Source organism: Cicer arietinum, chromosome 1 (assembly GCF_000331145.2).
Source record: "Cicer arietinum cultivar CDC Frontier isolate Library 1 chromosome 1, Cicar.CDCFrontier_v2.0, whole genome shotgun sequence".
Classification (NCBI taxonomy): Eukaryota; Viridiplantae; Streptophyta; class Magnoliopsida; order Fabales; family Fabaceae; genus Cicer; species Cicer arietinum.
Window position 1 is genome coordinate 14,854,948 of NC_021160.2, and position 19,129 is coordinate 14,874,076.

Consider the following 19,129-nt stretch of genomic DNA (forward strand, 5'->3'; position numbering starts at 1 on the left):
TATATATATATATATAATTGTTTCTAATTTTGTTTAGGTGCCCACACAATTGGACGTGCAAGGTGCACATTTTTTAGCAATAGATTATTCAACTTCTCTGGAACAGAAGAACCAGACAGTACCTTAGAAACTGAAATGCTAATTGAATTACAAAATTTGTGTCCACAAAATGAAGATGGAAACACAACTACTGTTCTAGACTCTAACTCAGATGATTTGTTTGATAATCATTACTTCAACAATTTACAATATGGAAAGGGTCTTCTTAGTTCTGACCAGATTCTATTTTCTAGTGATGATGATGAGACAACTTCAACTACTAAAAATTTGGTCCAATATTATAGTCATAATCAAAGAATTTTCTTTATGGAATTTGCATATGCTATGGCCAAAATGGGGAATATTAATCCACTTGTTGGTTTTGAGGGAGAGATTAGGAAGGATTGTAGAGTGGTTAATTCTCAATGATGTATTTTATGGACAAATACAAGAGCTAGGAAACAAATGAAGCATTGCAAATACTTCTTCCAATAATTGGATCAGTAAAATATATCAACTTTTGTCGATTAAATTCTCTCTTTTAAAAAAGATCGGAGAGAATATGACTCCATTTTTATTAGAGTAAAGTTCTATTGTAAAAACTAAAAGTAATGTTGTTGTAACATAAAATAAATTACAAATACAGTACTTTAATATTTTATAAAAAATAAAATATAATTTCACTGTATTTTATATAGTATTGTATTTGTGTTATATTTTGTGTTTTAATAACATTAATAAAAAAATAAGTGTTATATTGATGTTTTCTACTCCTTGTTTTGTTGTATTTTATTACACCAATAAAGTTTGAATAACTCTTATCTATTTCTATTTTTTCTGAAATGATCGCCAAGTCATTGATTATAAGTAAAATATGAGGAATGAATTGTAGTTTGAGAGATATTCCAAAAGATCTAAGTCCTCACATTTCGTGACAATGTATACAAAGTTGTGATATAAGACTTGTAAATAAACAATTAAGTGAAAAGCTGTTTGTATAAACAAAATTGAGTCCAAAAATGTGGTTTTAATATAAATTTAATGATTTGCACCACAGCGCGTGGCATATATGATTTGTTTTGCAAAGTTTTTTGTTTTTTTGAAAATATTATTTTGGTTTATAAAAGGCCTAATTCAAAAATCACAATTTTGAAATATTTTGACCAAGTTTAATCAAACTTTATCTTAAGATTCATTATACGATTTTTATTTTTTTGTGTATCCTTGATTTTCATCCACTAACCTTTCTTTTATCCCGATTACTAGATTTGATCATATCTTTAAACCATCAATTACCACTTACTAATACGTCAAAAAATTAATTTCCTTCTCCTCTCTTATTCTTCTTCTTAGGTAGTTAGGTTATCGTTTTTATATTTGTTGATCTATTATCATCACTATGTTAGAGACAAATCTATTCTATCTTAGGGATTTGCACATATTGAATTAATAAACATTAGTCGGTTGTTGTTCTTAATTTTTGCAATTTTGTTATATTTATTTTTTTAAATTCAAACATTTTTTTCAATCTTGACTTTGACTCTAAATTTTAATGATGTGACAAATTAATAAAATGGTACGGTAGTTATATCATCTTAAATTAGCATTTTTAATTATTTAATACATATATGATAAAACTAAATGTTTTTTTTTATCATTTTTAAAAATAAAACAAACTTAAGAAAAAACTAAAACGTCAAATAAAATAAAACTAAAACAATTTCATCATCTTCTTTGTTGTTGTAGTCTACAAAAATGGTACAATTTTGTTTTCAACTTATAAGATTTTTCTTTTGTAAAAAATTAAAAATACCATTTTGACAAAGAAAGTAGGCGTTGTAAGTCTAACACAAGAGAGTTGTAGCAATGAAATGGAACTTAATAGACATAAAAGCCTTAATTTTCGATGGAATGAAACTTAATAGAAATAAAAACCCTAATTCTTTTATGTAATGGAATGTTTCTTTTTGTTTCTTATGTGGAGATTTAATAAGGGATTTGAAATTAATGATGCTCCCTTGTAAAGTTTCTGCAAATTAAAATGGATTATGTGTTGTTGCTGCTTCTGATTTGGATTCCCACAAGAACCTATTATTTTGACAAAATCAATTGAAGAAATAATCTAGAATGAACAATAAAAAGTATGTATTGGATTTAGATTCTTGGATTGTATGCATTTCTTTGGCTTTTATATTTATTTGTTTTATGATCAAATGCAATTATGGATTAAATTTCTTGTTTGACTTTTTATCTAATCAACCATTAAATTGGGTTATGTTATAAATGGATTAAGTAAAAATTGTAAATTTGTTTTAAAAAAAGAAGTAAAAATCTAAATTTAAGTTTTAAAAAAAATGTAAATTTAATACTATATTGTTGTCACGTTACATTATTAAATTGACACATCAACAAAATTGAAAGTCAAATTGAGTTGGATAAAAGTCAGAATTTTTAAAAATATAAGGTTTAAAAATGTGAAATTAAAATTATGAATTAAACAAAATAAAAGGACTTAAAGTGTATTTAAACCTAAACACTACAAAAATAATTTTAAATTACAGGGACAACCACGAGGTAAGGCTTTCAGTAACTATTGTGGATGTAGCCCTCAAAAAACCATTAAAAACACGAAATAATGAATTTAGCTATCTATTTAGGGGCCAAGGCCCTAAAAATCTTACATTTTTTTGTCTGAAGACCATAGTCATTAGAATGTAACGATGCATAAAAGAGGAGAAATGAGTTTGTACATTTCTAATGCCCAAAGTACTCTTATTGATCATTCGTCATCCAAACGATGTTAAAGTTGAAATTTGAATATTTTGTTGACGACCATAACACTTGTTACTGATACATTTGCTTCCTAGCAACCAAAGCTCTCGAAAAACAATGATGTATAAAGAAAATTTTCAAATTTTATCATTACTGAAGGTGTACATTAACTCTATAAAACAATAATCATTGTCCAATTATGAGGACGAAAGGACTTATGGTGAAACCGTCAAAATTATTGTTGGGTGCTTTCCAGGATCAAAATTCTCGATATTGTTAAATAAAAGTACACCTTTGTATTTCTTTCCCCATTTCTAGTTTTAGTCTTATTTATTTTCCATAGTATGACATTTGTAATTGTTATTTTTAATATTATTATCCTATATTTCTCATTTGTGACACCTTAATCTCCAAAATAATATATATAATAATTTATACCATATTTTTGTAAAACTTTGCCGCGGATAAATAGAAACGTTTTCAAAGAAAAAAGAAATTTTTATGAGTTATTTAAAATATCAGATTTCTCAAAATATAAATGGAATATTTCAGACGTTTTTCCTCTCATAAAATAGTGCAATCTCAATAAACTTGATTTAACTATAATTTCTCAATTTAACTAAAAAAACTTACTAGTAGTTATAAAGTTTTTATACAAGGTCGTTTCTAATTAAATAAGTAAAATACAGGGGTTTCTCCTAAACTTAAACTTCAAGACTCAGTCAAACACAAACAATAAAGGATGTAAGTTCCAAAATCATGTCGATAGTATACTATAAGTAGGAAAAACACACAAATAATCATAATAAACTGTATCATAATCACATCATGATACATCAAAATATTCAAGCAAATAATGTCATATTATAGCATCAAAGTCACTCAAGTAAAATCGTTATCTCATTATAATATACTTCAAATCATTTAAGAAAAACTATTATTACTTTTGAAACACATTAATTACAATAAAACAATCACAAGAAAATACAATATTATGCATGAGCTTAGACTCTACTTCTTCACAATTTGATATTATTCTAACTCTGAAATAATTGATTAGAAGACTTGATATTATGCCACCATGCGAGAGGACGAACATACTATGTATCTATTTCATATTTTGACACCTACTCAAAATATATGGCATAATAATCCAACACGTTTATCTATGGATCAATCTACGTATCTATAATTAACCACTTTGATGCACTTATTATTTATTTGTCACATTATCTATTAACCAATGAACTATCTATTTTATCTCCTTTTTTTTTATTACATTTCTCCATTTTAAATCTTATTAATTTCCCTCTTGTTGTCATGCAACATCTTTCTATCATTTTGTTCTTTCTTCCTAAAAAAGTAAAGGATGAACTCTTATGTTAAAATTGTAAAAACAAAAGTTAATATTAAAATATTCTAAAATAAATTTTATCATTAATACATAAAAAAAATATAGTAAAAATATTTGTCATTGATACATAAAAAAATAAGTAGCAAATATATAAAAGGAGACAAATATTTTTCATTAATAATTATAAAAGTACGGACACACATTTGTCGTCAATAAATATAGAGAATTACATGACACGCAAAAGTTATTAATACATAAAAAAATACCTAACACATATTTAAGATATATTTATCTATATTTCTCATTATTATTTTATTTTTAATTTTCACTGGAGCTAAGCTAACATCAAATTTGTCGCTGGGGCTGTCTCTAGAATCTAGACAGTAGCTTCTACAACCACATTAATACCAACTAACATGTTAAAATAATTATAAAAAAAAAAAAAAAAATACTAGATCTCAATTAATTTTTTTTGGACGCTACACTATTTGAAACGATTAATGACGATTACTTAAGTTAAGTATTGATAATATATATTACTATTTATTATCCCTTACATATCATAATATTAATTTTGTTATGTATTTATTTTCAGATTTTACACAATTATTTTTTATCAAAAATTAAATTATTTTAAATTTGTGACGGTTAATTATAATAATTTAATTTGTATTTTTAAAATAAATATTACTTCACTTGTATATATGACATACAATTATCGTAAAATCTTTTGTCTACTATAAATTATAACTTCATTAACAATCATGACTTCAACTATATAAGTATTGTTGATCAATTTTCTTTTTGAATTTAACTTTATTACATAATTTAATTGTGTATGTTTCAACATTATAGTAGTATACTTTGATTATATCAATTATAAATTATTAATAATATAAGATAATTTACTTTAATATTTATAGAAAACACTTCCAAAAATGTATTTATATAATTATCAAATTCAATCAATTATTTAAAATAACTTATGAAACTTTTTTCATATAATATTTAAGGCTAAATTACATCTGTGGTCCCTTAACTTAATTTTAAGTAACGTTTTAGTCATTTATCTTTTTTTTTTTTTTCTGACTTAGTTCTTTATTTTAATTTTAAATGACAATTTGATATTTTATGTTTTAAAATTTCAACAACGTTATTCTTTTTTATACAAAAATTAAAAAAAAAATTCAATCAAACTCATAAAATTAATTATATTCTTCAATATAATACAAATTTCATCAAATCCGTAACGCAAATCTTCAAATAAGCTCATATTTTCATACTTTATTTGATATTATTAGAAATAAAGGACTAAAAGGTTACTTAAAATTAAGTTAAAGAACCGCATATATAATTTAGCCAATATTTAACTACTCGTCACAAGATTTATTTTAAATTAAAAATTAAATCCCTTCGAATTCAACGAGTCACTAAATTGTTTATAAACGGAATACGAATTTTCTACTTTTCCATAGCCTTCACGATTATGTCAGTCGACTTGTTTCTGATAAGGGTAGCTTTATAAAAAATTGCATCCAGTAAGAGAACTCCACGTGGAATTCGGATGAATGTTAAACAAGTCAGTAAATTGACACGTGTTCCAAACCAATACCATATCCCTCTACAAGACGAAAACCAAAACGGAAAACAGTAAACACTAACGCAGAAAGTAGTCCGAGCTCGTTGTTTTAATGTTAACGACGTCGTCGTTTTAATACTTAACATAAAAGCAGTTACTTAAACGCCATGGTGGGAAGAAACGAGTGGAACAAAAACGAATCATAAAATAAAAAGTAGCGTCATAACATAAACACAAAACGACGACGAATATCACAGCAACGACAATAACAATGGAGTGCGTTGGAGCGAGAAACTTAACGGCAATGGCGTTTTGCTTAAGTCCTTCTTCGAGGTTACGGTTAAGGAGAAAGAAGCTTTGGAGAAGAAGAGGAGCTTCGTCGACTTACGGTAACGCTATTCGGTTGCGTTCGCATTCTGTGAAGGTGGAGGAAAAAGCAGAGAGTTGCGTTGTTGCTAAAGAGGATTTCGCCGATGAGGAGGATTTCGTTAAGGCTGGTGGTTCTGAACTCGTTTTCGTTGAAATGCAGCAGAAGAAAGCTATGGAAATGCAATCTAAGCTTGCAGATAAGGTTTTTGGTTTTTACCTCTGTTTCTTTTATTCTGATTAATTGTGTTGTTGATGCATTTTGAGCTTTGATATGATTGGTCCTGAGAGGGTCATGAGGTTTGAATAGAGTTTTGTGCTCATTGTGTGTGTTTGTGAATGTTTTATTTTTCTTTTTGGTTGAAAATTTATAGGATAGCGTTATGGACATATTTTCGTTTTGTTTTTTTGCTTTTAGGTTACTATTTGTTGATTGGATTTCCTTTTTAACTGTGATTCTGGAAAAAGTTACGATTTGTAGCCTTGCAAAATCTGTGATTATGGGAAATTTATTGTGATGCTAAACATGCATTTAGATGCTATTTGTTGATTGAATTGCCTTCTTTAGAAGTTGCAAATGTAGTGTAGCCATGTAGGATATATTTCATAAAAAGTATCTGATAACGGATAACTTATAGCGGATAAGCTAAGTGTTTGGTAAGATTATCAATTGAATTAATCGATAAAAATAAAATGACATGAAAATATGTTTTTAACTAATATTTTAATTTTTTCCAATTAAGATAATGTGGGTAAAATTGAGATAAAACATTATACATTATAAGCTCAAACGCTATTTGAAGTAGTGTATGGAAAAATGTAACTGTATGAATTCTATCGATGAAGTTGAAACGCTATTTGAATTCTATCGAAAAACATTATTTGAATTCTATCGATGAAGTTGAAACTCCTTCTATGAATAAAATGACGTGAACTGTGGCGTGTTATGGCATACATTACCATGCATGATTTATGGTGTTGGTAATTTTGCTGGTAGCTTTCTGAATGCATTGTTAAGTTCCATGCACAGATGCACCAATTTAACTGTTTGGAGATAAGAAAATTGATTATTGGACTTGTCTATGTTGTGTGTGTGTGGCTGTGTTTATTCTCTTGAGAGTTTATGGCTAATAACTCTTGCAGTTGCCACCTATCTCTATTGGAGATGAAATACTGGATCTAGTTGTGATTGGTTGTGGTCCTGCTGGTCTTGCTCTAGCTGCTGAAGCTGGCAAGTTAGGATTAAAAGTTGGGCTTATTGGTCCAGATCTCCCTTTTACAAACAATTATGGTGTGTGGGAGGAAGAATTTAAAGGTATCATTTTTGTTGCATCATTCTGATTACAGTACATTATATTGTATCGGTATGCTATTCCTGTAGATTTTATCTTGGATAAAATGTTATAAAACATGTTAGACAATGTTTGCATGCTTGTTTGTGAACTAACACTTTTAATGCTTATGATTTCTGTCTTGTTCTTCTTTTTATGAACCATAGAAACAGCGATCTTAAAATTTTCCTACTTTCATTGAACTTCTGTTAGTACTGCCTACCAAATTTCAATTAAAAGAATTTCTGTCCGCCTTATTCTGATGATCTATGAACTCTTTGATATTTTGATAGTTTTCACTCTCCAGCTTGGATATTTATGCCCTAAAAAACAATATATATTTTCCTTTTTGACAAGAACATATACTTTGCTTCCTTAGTGGATATTACTCATTACCAAGTGCACTTCATTATAATTTTAGGTCTTGGACTTGAAGGTTGTATTGAGCATGTTTGGAAGGATACCATTGTATATATTGATGATAAAGATCCCATTTCAATTGGACGTTCTTATGGCCGTGTCAGTCGGCATTTGCTTCATGAGGAATTGTTAAGAAGGTAAAACTGTTGGTGATATATTTAGTATCATCATTATATTATAATTTTACTTCCTTGTAATAAATACTTTATTTGGTTTTGTAGATTTGTGATTCATATTAATTTTCCCTAGGTGTGTCGAGTCAGGTGTCTCGTATCTTAGCTCAAGAGTAGAAAGGATTGTTGAGGCTAGCAATGGTCATAATCATGTTGTCTGTGAATATGATTTTGTAGTGCCCTGCAGGTATGATTTGCCTGCTTTTATAATTTTTATCCACTTATCTATGCAATGTTGAAACTCCCCCAAACTTTGCTATGGAGGTAGTTTTATAGCACCAGGTCACCCTTATTATATATTGAAACTTGTGACCTGTTATTATAGGCTTGCTACTGTTGCATCAGGAGCAGCTTCAGGGAAACTATTGCAGTATGAGGTTGGGGGTCCAAAGGTGTGTGTCCAAACAGCTTATGGTGTTGAAGTTGAGGTAGGAGGCTGGCTCTGTGGTTCTACTTCTAGTGTATTTTGTTAGACTGATAGTAGTATGACTATAAATATCTTACCTTTCAACATTAAACGTTGAATGCCCTTTCTCTTATTTCCTAAAGCTCCAGATTACTCCCGTCCTACATAAAATAATTGAATTGTTAAAAGCAGTCTGGTGCAGTGTTATCAAATAGCGGCGCTATAGCATAGAGGATTTTGATGAATCCGCTGTGAAAACCGCAAGACTATCCTAGTTTCGCTATTGGGACAATAGCGGCAGCCATTCCCTTTTCTACTAGCTGAAATAGCGGCAATATCAGAAAAAAGAGAATTTTTGGGTTTTAAAAAAATACTAAAACTGAAAATTTTGCATGAACACCAAACATGGCCTATTTGTATAATAGAAAAGCTAAAGAGTTAGTGAGTATTGCTCCTATATATTCACTGAAATACATATACCTTTCAATATATAAGCTACGTTATGACTCCATTCTCTTTTTTATTTATATGCAACATGCCTTTTTATATATATAATTTACTTATTTCGACCTCTATGCGGCTTCTGCTATTTGACCGCAATGCTATCCGCTATTTCACATAGCTTCTTTTGTTGTAATATTTTTTATAACAATACAGCTGTAATACAAGTCTGTTTAAAACAAATCATAATTGGTGCATATATGCAAAGTTCAAAATGGAAATATTAGAAAATGTTTTTGATGAACAAGACAGATAAATAGTACCAAGTCCAGGTAGTCTCTATATATTTGTCTATCTTCTTCCTTCCTTGTCTTTAACAATATAACATGTATACTCTTTTTAATTGAAAAATATTGATGTATAAAATGTGATGGTTAGCAATAATGACATTTTTTTGTTATAATTTTAGGTGGAAGACAGTCCTTATGATCCAAACGTGATGGTGTTCATGGATTACAGAGATTATATGAAGAAAAATGTTAAATGTCTAGAAGCTGACTATCCAACATTTCTTTATGCAATGCCCGTGTCTCGTACAAGAGTGTTCTTCGAGGTTTGCTCAACGTTATTTCATTGTAGTGTTTTACATTAAGCATTACAGTTATGTTTGCATTCACTTGCATAATAATTCCAATTGCAGGAAACATGTTTGGCATCAAAAGATGCCATGCCTTTTGATTTATTAAAGAAAAAGCTCTTTTCAAGATTAAATACGATGGGGATCAGAATTGCAAAAACTTATGAAGAGGTAAGGGCTTTGACAATGCTAGTTTGATTGTTGACTGGTTAGCTGTATTATATTTTGAAGAGTGTTAGCAATACACTCTCCAACACACTTTTCTCAACACATTCTCTCTTCATGTGTTGAAATTTAAATGGGTGCCACTATTTTAGAAATGGATCTCACTAATTTGTGTGGGTTCAACGTAAATTTTGTAGGACAAATGATTTCAACTAAAAGAAGAGTGCGTGTTTCTAGCATTTCTCCTAAATATTTTAATTTAATATATATATATATATATATAGTGTTCAAGAAGGGCTCATCCATTTTCAATATAGGAGACTACTGAGTAGCTCATTTATATTGGTAAATGACCACTCTGTCCTATTATTACGTATCTTACTCTGAAAAAATATAATACCGGTATTTCCCACATTCATTGGTCATCAAGTTTATTTACTTGTTCAGTTCTTTTCCACTGAAAGCCTGATTATACTGGAGAACACTTGAGGGGTTGAAAAACAGTGCTTCCATCGATAACAAAGTCTTTTACCCTCGATTTGAGATTGTCCTTTGAGCTGCTGCATTATTGTTCTGAAATTATAATGATATATACAAATTCGTTTAGTGCATTTGGACATATTTTGCATCTGATATGAATTTTGAGAGTTTTCATCTACAAATTTGTGTAGGAATGGTCTTATATCCCAGTTGGTGGATCCTTACCGAACACAGAGCAGAAGAACCTTGCATTTGGTGCAGCTGCCAGCATGGTGCATCCAGCCACAGGCATGACATCCTCACATTTTCATAATATGCTTAATTTAACTTATAGCTCTTTAATATCGGATTTTTCCAATAGGCTATTCTGTTGTGAGATCTTTGTCAGAAGCTCCAGAATATGCTTCAGTAATTGCCACTATTTTGAATGATGGTAATGCAAGGAACATTGTTGCTCGTGGAAGAAGTAAGGAGAATCTATCTATGCGAGGTAATCAAGTATACTCAAATTAGAACCATAGATTAAAAGTATACTCATACTAAGCTTTGCAAAGCCTGAGTCTGTCGTACTTTGAAAATGTTAGGTCTAAGTCTATCATAGGCATGTTTTTAAGGTCTGACCTGACCTTTTCAAAAGTCTATTTAAAAGATTACTTCACTATATTTTTTATGAAGTCTACACCATCCAGGTGAATAATAGTGTAAGTTTTTGTAAATAGACTAACTAGTTAATGACTTTTTAGAGTGTAACATTACATGATATCATATTTCAATTATACTTTAGAAAATGTTAGCAAATTTATGATTTGACACAAGGTCAAAGCTTAATTTAGTAATATTCATAAAAAATTTATTTATATTTAATTTAGTAGACTGGTTTAGTAGGTCTAAATGACTATTTCTGTGACATGTAGCCTAATTGTTTTAGATAAATAGGCTTTTAAAAATATTTTTGCCTGACCTATTAAAAAAAGTCTAGCCTAGTCTGAGCTTGTCGTAGACTAGACTATAGGTACCCTATCGGTTGGCTTGGCCTATTCCTACCTCTAAACTTGTGCATAATTTGGAGATATAGATTTTTGTGTTCATTCCAAATTTGAGAGCTGAGTTTGTTGGACTTCGCGTGGATGTAAGGTTTTTGACAAGTACGTGCATTTAATTTTTCTTTTTCTTTCAGCTTGGAATACACTTTGGCCACAAGAAAGGAAACGGCAGAGATCATTCTTTCTTTTTGGCTTAGCACTGATTGTGCAGCTGGACATTGAGGGCACTAGAACATTCTTTCGTACTTTCTTCTGCTTACCTGAGTGGTATGGTCTATTTTATCTCATATATGTGGTAGATGTTTTGTAGTTTATTGTAGCTATTAGTATTTGCTATACAAATCATGTTTCAGTCCTCTACATTTTTGTCTGAGTCCTGTCTTTGGGGAAATAGAGTATTGTACTAAAGAAGTTTTTAGGGTTGAAATAGGGAAGCATTTTATCTGAGCTTTTTGGTAAACCTTATATATCAAGCCTGATTCCACCTTCAAGGCCTATTAAGTTGTCTACTATTTTGATTTATAATTGGCGTTTTCTAGACGAAGTTATACAATACAGAACAGAAGAGTCATAATTTATAATATTCTGTATTAGCTGATCATAGCATGGCTAATGGCTTGGGTAGTGAGCTATGAAGCACATATATTGACACAACACGACACTAACCCTAACACGTTGACACCGATAATAATTTGACAAAATGAATTGATCGAATGTGGTCAATGTGTTGTTGTCGGACTCCGACCCTGATAGACTGCTACAACAGGGTTTAGATGACTTTAAAAAGGGTTTTTAAAATAAAAATTGTAAAATAATAGATCTTACCAAGACCGAGCAGAGGCTTTTCAGTTCTCTTGATGAACAATCAAGGCATAACCTTGTTGACATTAAATAAACCAGTTTGTTTTCTCGTGATACAATTCTTACTCCATCTCATCTCCACTTTGTTTTTTTGCTCTACAATGGAATGATGGATAAATGATTTTCCCTTGCAGGATGTGGCAAGGATTTCTTGGCTCTTCTCTATCCTCTACAGATCTTTTATTATTTGCATTCTACATGTTCATAATAGCACCAAATACCTTAAGAATGTCTCTAGTCAGACATCTCCTTTCAGATCCTACAGGGTCGACTATGATAAAGACCTACTTGACGATATAGTACGTTTCTACAACTTTTTCATCTTGATAGGTACCCTGCATTGGGAGACAGGTTAGATTAAATTAGGAGCCATAATAGTGTTTGTAGGTTATGTACATATGTTTTACTAAAACAAGATTGTTTTATCATTATTGTGTTATTTTGAACGTCTGCATCTTGTATAATTCTTGTAACTCTAAAGGTCATAGTCCATTGATAGATTGAAAAATATATAATGTTATATCGTCTGCTACGATCGTAACCTTCTACAAGATTAGCCATATGGGAGTAATAAAGAAGTCATGGGCTCAACTTTCCCCACTAACAAAATAACAACCAACATTTTTCATTTCAAAGAAAAATCTAGAAGAAAAGCATATACGTTTTTAATTGTCAGATTCAGTGGTAACTTTCGTATGCTATTAAAAAGAATTAGTTAATTAACAAGTTTATTTGAAAAAACTATGAATATTTGTTAAACAAATTTAATTATAACATTTTGTCATATACTATTTGAAGCAATGTTTGAGTTTACAACATAGTTTGTTTCAATTTTTTAGTTTTTTGTTGTTGAAAGAGTACAATTTTATTAATAGTTTAGGTAAGCAGCTAGCACAAGTTTTGCTACTCAAAGCAAACAAAACTCCTGGTACACCGGGCTGGTACATAAATAATCACTGTGTTAGTTCAGATTTTCTACAATACTTACTACATGGATGATGAATCCCTCCCTAATTCTCCCAATACAAACCCAGCAGCATTATTGTCATGTTGATAATTATACAAACTGAATAAATGCACACTAGATATCATGTCAGATTAATAAAACTTGCTGATAAATTTGGCTTGCTATTTCTCCTACATAGATCAATTCAGTTTTGCTTCTTATTCAAATTAATTCATTCCTTTTTCGTCTTATATAAAACAAGGCAAATGCTAGGGCACTTGAATAAATAATACTAGTGTATTATACTTTTTTTTATAGACAAATATTAATATAGTTAATTTATATGTTAAGGAGAGGAGAAAATGTTAGTTGCTACGAATAGAACCATGGATCTCTTGCATATTACTAGTGTATTATATAAAAGTACATATTGGCGAATTAACTCATTTACATTATTTTATTTTATTTAATCAAAATATTTAAAATAAAATAATTTTTTTTTTATAATTTTTATAAAGTAATAATTTTTTAACATGCACATTATTCTTTTGATTTGAGAAAAAAAAGTCACTTTTTGTTTTTACATTTTTTGTTGCCTTTTCTATTTTTTTTTTATCTAGTCTTCTCTCTTGTATTCATATTCGTTTGAAGGAGATAAATGTAAATCTGTTTAAAAATTCTTAGGAAGCCTAAGGTATATAAACGTTGTAGGGATGCACTATTTCACATTGACTATATACATGAACATATATGCAAAATAAATGAATGTACGAATATTCATAATTTAGCATAAAAAACTAAAAAGAAAAGTGATATATTAATAAATAAAATATATAACAATATGTTATGTTAATATTGTATAATATTTTTTTCATATTATTATGGATTCATTACCTCTAAAAATATAAATTATTAAAGACAATAAAAATTATCTCATCCCAAAGTAATAGAAAATGTTATAGCATGTTGAGATTTAGATAACTCTATAGGAATAAAAAGAAAAAAAAAACAGATTAAACTTACGACTGGTTTCCGTAGAATTTGTAATCGAAAGTTATTTAATTCTATAATATATTTTTAAAATTAAATATTTTTTTAATAATATACAGTAACTAACTAATTATAAAATTATAATAATGTATCAAGAAGGATGGTGACATGGAGATTTTCTAATAATAACTAGTTAAAGAATTGTAAGCGCAAATTTACAGGAGATCTTAAGAAATGGAAATAGAAGAGAGAATCGGTTTGGAAATTTGGATGAAAGGAAATATTTTGTCAAACAAGAAGAGAAGAGAGGATGAGAAATGAAATAAAAAACTTGAAAGAAAAAAAAGGGTAATTAAGTTGAGAAAGGTTTTGGAGACACATCAAGGGAATTCATCATGAGGCAACCACAGACACGAATTGTAAATGATGAAACTATGTATTGCTTTTGGAACCGTGTGGATAATCCTGGTGAAATATGGAATTCTGAAAATGTTTTGATGTATTTCCTTCCACACCTTACCATACAAATATTACTTATTGTAGCTACCACTCGTTTAATGTTCTGGATCCTTAGACCCTTAAATCAACCTCATTTTGTTGCTGAGCTTCTTGTAAGTGCAATTTTTTCTTTTCCTTTTCCATTTTTATTTTATTTAAAATACACATTCGCATAAGCCTCACCTCAACAATTAGGTTATTTTTTTAGCAAGGAAAAAAAATACAAAATCTAAAAAATCTAATTGTTGTTATGCCGACTTATTGGCACAACAATTAGGTTATTGTTTAGTAATCTGAAAGTCACGAATTCAAAATAATAAATTTTTTCGCTTTTGAAATTTGAACCCATCCTCTTATAGTTTGATTAATTCATATAAGTTTTGTGTATCATTAAATGACATGCATTTATTTAATTTAATTAAAAATGTATAAAAGAAACACATAATCAAGTATTAATTATATTTTTTTTCCCTATACGTTCATCAAGTTTTCCTTCTATTTAATTTGTAAAGAATTCTAAATGCATGTTCTATTTTTTAGGCGGGTTTCGTGCTAAATATAAAAGTTCCATATTTGAATGAAACAATCTTTGAAGAGCTACTTCCTACGAAGGGACTCGTAGGTTTTGAGACTATATCATATTTGGGTATCGTGTACTATGTCTTTGTCACTGGATTAGAGATGAATTTAGACTCTGTACTAAGAGCAAGAAAAAAGGCATCAACCATTGCTATTGTTGGCACATTAATTCCAATGATATTAGGATGTTGGGTTTATTCTATGATTCAATATACATCCTCAGAAAAAAATGAGTTCAACACAATTTCATCTTATTTATTATGGGCCTTAGCTACTAGTGTGACAAGTTTTCCAGTTGTGGCCCACATTCTTTCGGATCTTAAAATTCTGTACACTGGACTTGGTAGAGTGGCATTAACATCAGCTACAATTAATGACTTTATCAATTGGGCAATGTTTGTACTTTGTATACCAATTCTAAGTAGTGGTGAAATGGGCATAATGCCAGTGATTTTAACCATAGTTTTTATTCTTTTATGTTATTTTGTGATACGCCCTCCACTTAACAAAATACTAGTACAAAAAACAGATGAAAATGAGTGGGACCTTTACCAATTATCCTATGTGATAATTGGTGTTATTTTTTGTGCTATGGTTACTGAATTTATTGGTACACATTCTGCTGTTGGGGCATTGGTTTTTGGATTAATTCTTCCACGTGGAAAGTTTACAGAAATGTTGATTGAACAATCAGATGATATTGGGTCAGGGTATTTGGCACCATTGTTCTTTGCAAGTTTAGGCTTGAGAAGTAAAATAGATCAAATTGTACAAAGAGGAAATTTTATTAGGGATATTGTTTTCTTATTAATGATAATTTCAACCAAGATTGTGAGTACTATAGTTGCTACACGTTTCTATGGAATGCCTGTTCGAGATAGTATGGCTCTTGGAATGCTTATGAATACCAAAGGCATCTTATCATTGATAATACTAAACATTGGATTTGATAGGGAGGTATTCATTCACCTTTTACATATATAATTTTATCTATATATTGTTGTTACTTGATAAGATTCGTGTATTATTTTATTGGTTTAGTGCCATTTTGATAACTTATTTTCCTATTTTAAAATCGAATTCTTTAGTCCTTATATCTTTATATTTGTTTGTTGTAATTTTAATCATAAAACAATTTTCATCTTAAAAATGATGATTTTTAGTTTAAAAAATGGTGATTTTTGGCCTTTAAAATTATATTCTCTCTTTAAATTTACCTTTAACACTATGAATTATCTTTTTTGGACTATATATCATTATTTTATAGGTCAAAATTCTAGTTTTTGACCAAAATTGCGACAAAGTGAAAAAAGAACCTAAATGTTTTATTTTAAAACAAAGAAATTATTTTCATAAATTTAGTAAACTAAGAGATTAAAAGTGCAATTAAGTCTATTTTATTTAAGCTATATCTTACACAATTTTTTTGTTTCTTTTTTTGTGTTCACAAATCTATATCTTCAACAAAGTTTTTTTTCAGTCTCTCAGACTCTCTCCTATTTTTTCTTTTTTCAATACTTTCTAATTATTTTCATTCTCTTTGAACATAGATCCTCTCCACCTGATTTCAAATTTTGACTATTAGATTAAGGTATAATCTAAATTCAACAGTTAAAATTTGACTTCATTTGCTAAAGAGGATTTGAGTTGATTCTCTATACACTCATACTCTAGTCTTTTTTTACTATTGAAGTACAAGAGTAAGAGAGGATACAAGTATTAAAAAATAATTATATTTATTATTGGTAATTATATTTTGTTGTTTTCAGCTTTTGGGTCAAGAGGCATTTTCCATGATGGTGGTTAGTATATTTATCATGACTATTATAGTAGCTCCTATCATAAATGCAATGTACAAACCAAGAGCAAGATATGAGCAGAACAAGCTAAGAACAATAGAGAATTTGAAAAGTGATTCTGAGATCAGAATAATGGTTTGTGTACACAATGCTCGTCAAGCTATAGGAATTGTGAACATCCTTGAAGCTTGCAATGGCATAAATGTTTCAACTTTACGTGTATTTGCAGTTCAACTTGTGGAGATGAAAGGACGCTCTACTGCACTACTACTTGCACACCTTGAACAACAACCTACTTCTCTCCAAACAGAACCTCAACCCTTTGATCAATCATCAGATGCAAATAACTACACATCAAACCATATTACAAATGTTTTTGAAGAATATGCATCCAACAATGCCAACACTCTTGTTGAAAATCTTCTTGCTATGTCTTCTTATTCAACAATTCACAAAGACATATTCAATTTAGCGTTGGAGAAACAAGCGTCGTTGGTTTTACTTCCTTTTCATAAACAGAATACCGCAGAAGGTACTTTGGAAATATTCGAGACATCGTACAAAGATTTAAACCAAAATGTTATGTATGAGGCACCTTGTTCTGTTGGAATCTTTGTTGACCGCGGTCATCATTCATCGTTGTTCAAGACTAATATGAGTATTATTATGATTTTCATTGGTGGACCTGATGATCGAGAAGCGTTGGCAATTGCTTGGAGAATGTCTAAGCATCATAGGACAAGTTTGACAATGGTTAGGCTTCTTTTGTGTGGTAAGGTTGCTGAAGTTGATTCGTCGGCCAATAACGAAGGACAAGGACTATTAGGTGCTGTTTTAGATAGTGGAAAGCAAAGAGAATTGGATGAAGAATATGTAGGTTCATTTAGACTTAAAGCAGTTAATAATGAGGATACTATAACTTATGCTGAAAGAGAAGTGCATACTAGTGATGATATTCCTCAAGTGCTTAATGAATTGGACAGAGGAGGTTTTGATTTATATATTTTAGGTCATGGAAAAGGAAGGAACTCTTTGGTTTTGTCAAATTTGTTGGATTGGGCTGATTGTCCTGAACTTGGAGTTATTGGTGACATGTTGGCATCAAATAGTTTTGGTTCAAATTCTTCAATACTTGTTGTGCAACAATATGGATTTGGAGGAGTGGAATTCAAGAAGAGTTGTTGTTCTAGAAAAGCAAATTCAAACAATGATGATCTTGAGTCATTATTCCCAAAGGTAGAGTGAAATCAATCAATGATTGGTGTCATGAGATTTAGATATGAATACTTTTAGAAACGGAATTGACTAACAAACTAGCAATTCAACAAACCTACAAAGAGTCTTGTTCTTCAAACATAATGACTAAATATGAAAATTCCATATTTAGTTTGAAAACAAGAAACCAAAAACTTTGAATGTTCAAGGAGAAGGGGAATTTCATTGTAAGACATAATGATTAAATCAAACAAACACTTCTTAGAATCAAGGATTGATCATCGTAGAACCTATCATGTTGTTGTATATTTGTATATGTTGGTTAGCAATTGTGTTACCCAAAAATATATATATTGTTGTACGATAGTAACTTAGTAGTTAATATAATTTATTTGTTTTAAAGTCAAGCTAACCTGACTTAAAATAGAGACTTAAATTTTGTTTAAGTTGGGTTTATCACATGTACCTCTAATATTAAACTAGTTTTTTAGAAAGAAAAAAATATATTCTATTTCAACTTATTTTTATACGACTGATTAAAATATTGAATGATGCGATTTTCAATAATGATAACACAAAAGTAAATTCAATTTACTTTAAAATTTCCAAAATTTATTGGTGCTAAATATGTCTTTTAAATCAATCTTATGAGTAAGATAAAAGATAATTAAATATGCTTTAAGTTTTTTTAACTACAAATGTTAGTAATCTATTTAGATAATTATTAAATAACATGGCTTATGAATAGATGACGTCGAATGATTGATATTTAAAAAATTGTAATAAAATTCTTTAAAAATATCAGTTTGAAATTATAAAATTATTCATTTTTGTAACTTAACTAGAGAATAACCCGCACGTTGCGCGGTAAAATTTAATATATTACTAAGTATAAAATAACAATAATATGTAATTTAAAAGTAATGTTAATTTTGTTTTATAATAGAATATACTCAAGTATTTATGTACTTAAAGGTAAATATATTTTTAAATAATTATAAATAAGCTAGGTTTGCTTTAGTACAAAAGAAGAAG

General features: G+C 29.3%; 3 protein-coding genes across 3 annotated transcripts in view; all 3 read left to right on the forward strand.

The window, feature by feature from the left end:
* Positions 1-805, forward strand: part of LOC101509487 (peroxidase N-like) — a 6,930-nt gene extending 6,125 nt beyond the window's left edge. Inside the window, exon 4 of the mRNA XM_004513384.4 lies at positions 38-805. Within this exon, the coding sequence (XP_004513441.1) occupies positions 38-468 (431 nt within the window). The 3' untranslated portion in view covers positions 469-805. The remainder of the gene's footprint in view (positions 1-37) is intronic.
* A 5,019-nt stretch (positions 806-5,824) lies between these two features.
* LOC101509804 (lycopene epsilon cyclase, chloroplastic) lies at positions 5,825-12,599 on the forward strand. The gene is made up of 11 exons (XM_004513385.4): positions 5,825-6,315; positions 7,254-7,425; positions 7,863-7,998; positions 8,111-8,221; positions 8,360-8,462; positions 9,351-9,494; positions 9,582-9,689; positions 10,355-10,451; positions 10,525-10,653; positions 11,341-11,473; positions 12,202-12,599. Exons 1-11 carry the CDS (start codon positions 6,016-6,018, stop codon positions 12,365-12,367), a joined length of 1,599 nt encoding a protein of 532 aa, XP_004513442.1. The 5' UTR covers positions 5,825-6,015; the 3' UTR covers positions 12,368-12,599.
* A 1,073-nt stretch (positions 12,600-13,672) lies between these two features.
* On the forward strand, positions 13,673-18,441 carry LOC101510122 (cation/H(+) antiporter 15-like). Its single transcript, XM_004513386.4, has 3 exons — positions 13,673-14,614; positions 15,042-16,037; positions 16,850-18,441. Exons 1-3 carry the CDS (start codon positions 14,399-14,401, stop codon positions 18,122-18,124), a joined length of 2,487 nt encoding a protein of 828 aa, XP_004513443.1. The 5' UTR covers positions 13,673-14,398; the 3' UTR covers positions 18,125-18,441.
* The last annotated feature ends 688 nt before the right edge of the window (positions 18,442-19,129 follow it).

What these genes read in the sequence shown, in the direction of transcription:
- LOC101509804 (XM_004513385.4), top strand. Translation starts at nt 6,016, where the DNA reads ATGGAGTGCGTTGGAGCGAGAAACTTAACGGCAATGGCGTTTTGCTTA. An exon ending in GATTTTGTAGTGCCCTGCAG is followed by an intron (nt 8,222 to 8,359) that starts GTATGATTTGCC and finishes CTGTTATTATAG; the next exon opens with GCTTGCTACTGTTGCATCAG. An exon ending in CATGGTGCATCCAGCCACAG is followed by an intron (nt 10,452 to 10,524) that starts GCATGACATCCT and finishes TTTTTCCAATAG; the next exon opens with GCTATTCTGTTGTGAGATCT.
- LOC101510122 (XM_004513386.4), top strand. Translation starts at nt 14,399, where the DNA reads ATGAGGCAACCACAGACACGAATTGTAAATGATGAAACTATGTATTGC. An exon ending in ATTTTGTTGCTGAGCTTCTT is followed by an intron (nt 14,615 to 15,041) that starts GTAAGTGCAATT and finishes TCTATTTTTTAG; the next exon opens with GCGGGTTTCGTGCTAAATAT. An exon ending in ACATTGGATTTGATAGGGAG is followed by an intron (nt 16,038 to 16,849) that starts GTATTCATTCAC and finishes TGTTGTTTTCAG; the next exon opens with CTTTTGGGTCAAGAGGCATT.